The 6,000-nt window shown below is 41.6% G+C and overlaps 2 protein-coding genes across 2 annotated transcripts; both read right to left on the reverse strand.

The window, feature by feature from the left end:
* Positions 1 to 1,810: 1,810 nt before the first annotated feature.
* Positions 1,811 to 2,815, reverse strand: LOC118786934 (B2 bradykinin receptor-like). The gene has a single exon (XM_036542291.1). It carries the CDS (start codon positions 2,813 to 2,815, stop codon positions 1,811 to 1,813), a length of 1,005 nt encoding a protein of 334 aa, XP_036398184.1.
* Positions 2,816 to 4,569: 1,754 nt separating this feature from the next.
* LOC118786935 (B2 bradykinin receptor-like) lies at positions 4,570 to 5,643 on the reverse strand. The gene has a single exon (XM_036542292.1). It carries the CDS (start codon positions 5,641 to 5,643, stop codon positions 4,570 to 4,572), a length of 1,074 nt encoding a protein of 357 aa, XP_036398185.1.
* Positions 5,644 to 6,000: the final 357 nt, after the last annotated feature.

Genomic DNA, 6,000 nt, shown 5'->3' on the forward strand with positions numbered 1-6,000 from the left:
TGCTAGGTTCTTACCGTGTAGGAATAGACAGATTTTTTTTCGCCTGAAAAATCCCTCTGAAAGATTGTGATGGTGTTGATAACATAAGGAATTGCCTTCCAGACGAATACTATTCACCCCATAGAGCTATTTACCTCTGTTCTGGAGAGATCTACTTTACTGAAATGCAGCATAAAACATACCATGCGTCAACAGCAAGATTGTCTAAAATGAAGTGCATTCTGACTTTCCAAAGCTGAACTTTAAGAATGTGCTGTTACTCTAGGAGTGTAAATATTTACCCCTTCTCTTCAAGTGGGGGTGTTGGAACACAAACGACTGTCCTTTTACACCACATTTGTTGTCTTCTTGTGAGAGCAAAGGAATATAATACAAAAAGAAAGACAACGTAAGAGAAAAATAAACTTAAATTCTGTACTGAACAATACCTTTTACATAAAATGAGCTGGATCTACACATCTGACTCATTGGCCATTGACATCTAAAAAATACAATGGAAATGGAAATACAGTACCCTCTACTTAGAAGAAAAAAGTATTTAGAAAAACAAATATATATACTGAAATGAATACCAGTTTTGTTCATTATAATTCAGCGCATACAGCTGGAGATACCAGGCGTTCCATAATTTCTTCCACACTAATCTGGGTGGAACTATGCACACACTTCGGTTCCAGGGCCCCATCCACAAGTCATTCCCCATTAAGCATGTTGTGCTGTATATCACAGAGCTTCTCAGCTTCACAAGACTGTAATCTCTCTACTATTTGTCTTAGGTGCAGTTGGATGTAAAGCCATAAACTAAATTCTATCATATGAGGCAGAAGACATTTCTGCTTCTAATGCTAGAATTTGGAAGAGAACATTTCTTTTTTCAGCTGAGTTTTAATCAAAGGGGACAAGAGGCCTGACACCCAGCTTTTAATAACATTTTGTTTCATTGGAAGCTGGTTTGAGAAGAAATAGTTAACATTCCTTGCCCAACAGTGGTTGTGAAGTTGCACCACAAGGAGTCCATTGACCCATGTCATCGCTGATTACAATGTGTTGGGTGTGGTGACTCAGACGTAGGTTGATGATTTATTTGTGGTGTTTGAGCTATGTACATAACACAAACAAGAATGTGTTTCACGATTTTGGCTGTTCTCCCTGTGAGAGTAAATGTGGGAGATCTCATTTCAAAATATGATATCCACAGGGACAGACTAAAGGAAAGAAACGAGAAGTGTGTGATGTTAGTGCTGTTAATGGAAAAGACAGTCAAGATCTGAAATTTTTTTAATCGTCCTCCACCCTTCGGATTCATAATGAAACTGTTGGGAAAAAAGCTCAATATAGGATACATATGCATCATTTTGATGCCATGTGAAGAAACAGCGAAGACACCATACCAAAGTGATCTTTGAAGAATTTTTTTTCCATAGCAATTTGTCATAAACTAGTGCAGAACACCAAAAAGAAAACAATTGCAATATAAGGAACATTAAATACAATTAACTTTAAATAAGGAACATTAAATAAACCTTTTCCTGAGGTTTTTTTTTTTTTTTAAGATGTGCCCAGGTGAATCTTTCTTGAAAAATTTCCTGATAACAGAGCAGTGCATGTAGCAGATTGAAATCCAAACTGATTAGCATTTGTATATCACGATAATTAAGTCATAAACATAGCAAGCTGATGCAACAAATGGCATATTACAACATGCTCCATCAATACATTCCCAAAGAGTCATGAGAAGACAAAACAACAGCACTGTAATTTAACGTGATGATTTAAGATCACCCTGAGGTGCTGTTTAGAGTGGCCAAAATCACAGATTAGAGGATTCATTGTATCTAGTTGTTGAGGTGAAATTGACTGTTTGCAAGGCGTGACCCTTCTCATATCGGTTAAGAATGTGTTTAAACATTCCTTTAGCTTTTTGCCTGAAATGTCTCCCCACAATGACATACAGGAATGGATTCAGTGAGCTGTTGCCATAGCCAAGGTATGTAGCCAGTTGGGTACTGATGTCAAGGGCATTGGTCCAGAGGCAATCTGAGATGGCAAAGTAATAATCAAAGGTGTCCAGGAGCATCACTATATGGTACGGCAGCCAGCAGAGGATAAAAACTATGAGGATGACAAGTACCAGATGCGTGGCCTTTCTCTCCGTCCTCACAGCTGAGAACTTCCTCATCCTATTGTTCTTGAGTGTGGCGATGATGTGGTAGCTGCAATAGGACACCACCAGGGCGGGGACCAGGAAGCCCACAACGTTGACCGTCATGTTGTAGCGGACCCTCCAGCCTTCGTGGGGGTAGTGCACGTAGCACGCCTCCACCCCTAATTCGGGGAAGAACTTCACGGTGCGGAACAGCAGAGCGGGCAGGCTGAGCAGGCACCCAGCGACCCAGATGATGAGGCAGACTCCTTTCGCCGAGGCCGCATTCCTCAGCCTCACGAAGGACATGGGCCTCACCAGGGCCAGGTAGCGGTCCACGCTCACTGCTGTGAGCAGCAGGATACTACAGTAGTAGTTCATGCCTATGCCGACGCCCACCACCTGGCACAGCGGCACGCCGAAAGACCAGTGGAACCTGCGGGCGACAGTCACCACCCAGAAGGGCAGGCAGGAGACCATGACCAGGTCCGCCACCGCCAGGTTGCTGAGGTAGATGTCAGCGACGGTGTGGCGTTCCCTCTGGAGGCAGAGGACGCAGAGGACGAAGGCATTGCCCATCATTCCCAGCACGCAGATGACCGCCATGTAGGTGGGCTGCATGGAGTAAACCCACTCCCAGACTTCAGTGTTATTGCATGCATCTCCTTCCATGTGAGTTCCAATGGCGGGAACGGAGCCCTCAGAGGCATTCAATGTGTCCATTGCAAAACTGTCAAAAAATAACGGTCTTTTTAATGAACAGATTGGTCAGACGAAGGTGAAAGCAAATGAAATTTTTAAAAGCAAGAAAAAGATTTACATAGACTGTTATGTTTAATTTATAATGAAAAGTGAGCACATGATGGATTTAGTTTTAAGTCCAAAACACCAGGCAAACTGTTTTTGTTTGTATGTGGGCTAGCATTTCATATTTAGTCTGTGGTAGCCAAATGCCATGAAGACTGTAGCCATGAAATATGATGTCTCTTGCCAATCAGACTAGCTGACCACGTTGGTAAATTGTATTTACACAGCTGACACCATAAATAGCTCTAAACCACCTTCTCATTTTTCTCTCTAATTTGCAATCCTGGTTACCTACTGAGCACTCATTTCTTATATATAATCTTTTTTGCTGGGGGTGAGGGACCCATTCTATCTTACTTGGAATTTTCTTCTGTTTCTTTTTTCAATGACTCCATTCTGAAGAACCCTGGGTAAAATGTATCTCTTGTTTCTGAATAGTGACCTTAAAATTCTTTCATTTATATTACGGATTGAGTTTGTTAATTCAAAGCACTTTGGGGATGCAGTTTCATTGTGTGAAAGGTGCTAGACAAATATCATTATTAACATTCAAGAGTCAATGTACCTTTAATCCAAGATGTTTTATTCCAAGTATGTACATGTATGCCAGTTCAGAAAACAAACAAGAGATATTATTTCAAAACACTGGAAATATAAACAAATATGTATACACAAAAAAAAAAAAAAAAAATGTTTGTGCACCTAAATAATGACGGTTGTAAGCACACACCCATAGGCTGTTCCCAGTGTTTTCCTTTGTGGTATCACCAGTGGATATTGGCAGAGTTTATTGAACTGAGTTTCCTGTCAAAGAAAAAAGGAAGCATGCGTCATTTTGACCTCAATGGAAAAAAGACCCACTGGAAATTCATTGCCAAGTCATATTTTTATAACCATCAGGTTTTCTATGCCTATCAAGTCCACAGGACATTAAGACATTAAGAAAAGATTATATTACATACTGTGCTGGATTCATGGTGCATTTCTATGACATATATCATATGCTGTTCTTCATCAAATAATTATAAAAATGAACACCCACAAATACTGTACTGTTACTTTCAATTTTACATTTATTCATTTGGCAGACGCTTTTATCCAAAGCGACTTACATAGGTTACAGTTCTTTACAATGTTATCCATTTATACAGCTGGAAATTTAGCGTGGCAACTGTGGGTTAAGTACCTTGCCCCAGGGTACAGCAGCAGGGTTCCAGCAGGGATTGAAGCAGCAACCTTTTGGTTACGAGTCCTGCTCCTTAACCACTATGCTACACTGCCACCCCCTTTAATAAGTCAATAATTACTGCTGTGTGCTTACACATTATGTCTTTGTTGTATCCTCTTTTTTACATTTGAAAAAAAATGGAAGACAGTTTACATAGTTTCAGCCTCAGACAAAAGTGTATTTGCATATGTTTAAAAATATAATACAAGTAAAAAGTATGCTTTTTCTTGAATGACTGCAAAATACTTGCATGCATGGAGTTGCACATAGTCATTGTACACAAAATTGATCAGGGAAGCCTCTTAAATATTAAATAATTGATTCTCAGCTCAATCTGTAAATAATGCAGGTGTATTGCAACATGTCCATCTGCTATATGGAGCTGATGAAACTATGATGAGACTGTGGTTTTTAATGTGGATGAAGTATTTGATCGAGTAGAACCTGCAATTTGTTTCTTTCTCAGAGATATCTGCTCAAACACCTCCTTGACTTTCTTTCTGAAGTTCTTTCCCACAATCACATACAAAATGGGATTGAGCACGCTGTTGCTGAAAGCCAGGTAAGTGAACACCTGGTTGCTGATCTCCAGACCAGATTCCAGATCACAACCGGTCAGGACATCGGCACGGAGGAGCACGTGGAGCAACGTCACAAAGTGGAACGGTATCCAACACACCACGAAGGCCAGCAAAACAGCAAGCACCAGAAGAGTGGCCCTCTTCTCTGTCTTTACCGTGTTGAACTTCTCCATGGTTTGGTTCTTCAGAGCATGGATGATCCTGTATGTGCAGTACGAGATGACTGACAGGGGTACGAGGAACCCAAAAAGGATGAGGAGGAGGTCGCAGGTCAGCTCCACCTCCAGGCTTGGGTATTTCAAGTAGCAGGCGGTCACTTGGTATTCTGGTATGTACTCCACTGTTCTAAACATCATAACTGGGATGCTGGCGATGATGCCCAGGACCCATATGGCCATGCAGCTGAGCTTGGCGTAGGACACCCTCCGCATCCGGCCGTGCGACATGGCGTGGACCAAAGCTATGTAGCGGTCGGCACTCACCAGCACCAGGAAGTAGATGCTGCAGTACATGTTTATGTTGACGCCCATGTTGACCAGGCGGCACATGGCAGGCCCGAACATCCAGTTGAACTCGTTTGCCACGCTGACTGCCCAGAAGGGCAGGCAGGAGACGAGAACCAGGTCCGCGGCGGCCAGGTTACTCAAATATATTTCAGCCACCGTGCAGGGCTTCTTGTGCAGCAGGAATATGGTCAGGACGAAGACATTACCAATGATGCCCAGCACGCAAATGACCATCATGTACACGGGCTGCATGGTGTATAGCCATTCCCAGGCCTCTGGTGAGGGACAGTGGCTGTCATTGCTGTGGTTGCTCCAAGCGACTGTAGCCTTGTCTGGTGTAAATAATGAAGCAGCAATCTCTGTGGTGTTGGAAGCCATGGGGAAGCTGTCAAGAAATATGTTTTATAATGAAATCCCTTCTGACTTCAAAATGATTTCAATTTCTCTTCACATGATTTGTAATGGTTAGTAGGAATAAAGATAAATGTTAGAGTAGGCTGATAATATAGATAAAGGGAAAACACAGGGGTGTGTTATATAAGAATCACACAAAGATATTTTAGCCTTCAATTGACAGAAAGTTTCCATGCATTATGTAATATATTCTGTATCAGTATGGTTTTATTGTCAGCTCCACTCTTCTCTTCTGTTATCTCCACAATTATTTGAATCTAAAAAACTGACAAACTATTGGTTTTCCAACACCCCATTTTTCTGAGTATTCCTGGAGAAAAT

The sequence above is a fragment of the Megalops cyprinoides genome, chromosome 12 (genome assembly GCF_013368585.1).
Source record: "Megalops cyprinoides isolate fMegCyp1 chromosome 12, fMegCyp1.pri, whole genome shotgun sequence".
In the NCBI taxonomy this organism is placed as follows: Eukaryota; Metazoa; Chordata; class Actinopteri; order Elopiformes; family Megalopidae; genus Megalops; species Megalops cyprinoides.

Bases quoted from the DNA above. Each gene is read 5' to 3' on its own strand.
- LOC118786934 (XM_036542291.1), bottom strand. From the start codon at position 2,815: ATGGAAGGAGATGCATGCAATAACACTGAAGTCTGGGAGTGGGTTTAC.
- LOC118786935 (XM_036542292.1), bottom strand. From the start codon at position 5,643: ATGGCTTCCAACACCACAGAGATTGCTGCTTCATTATTTACACCAGAC.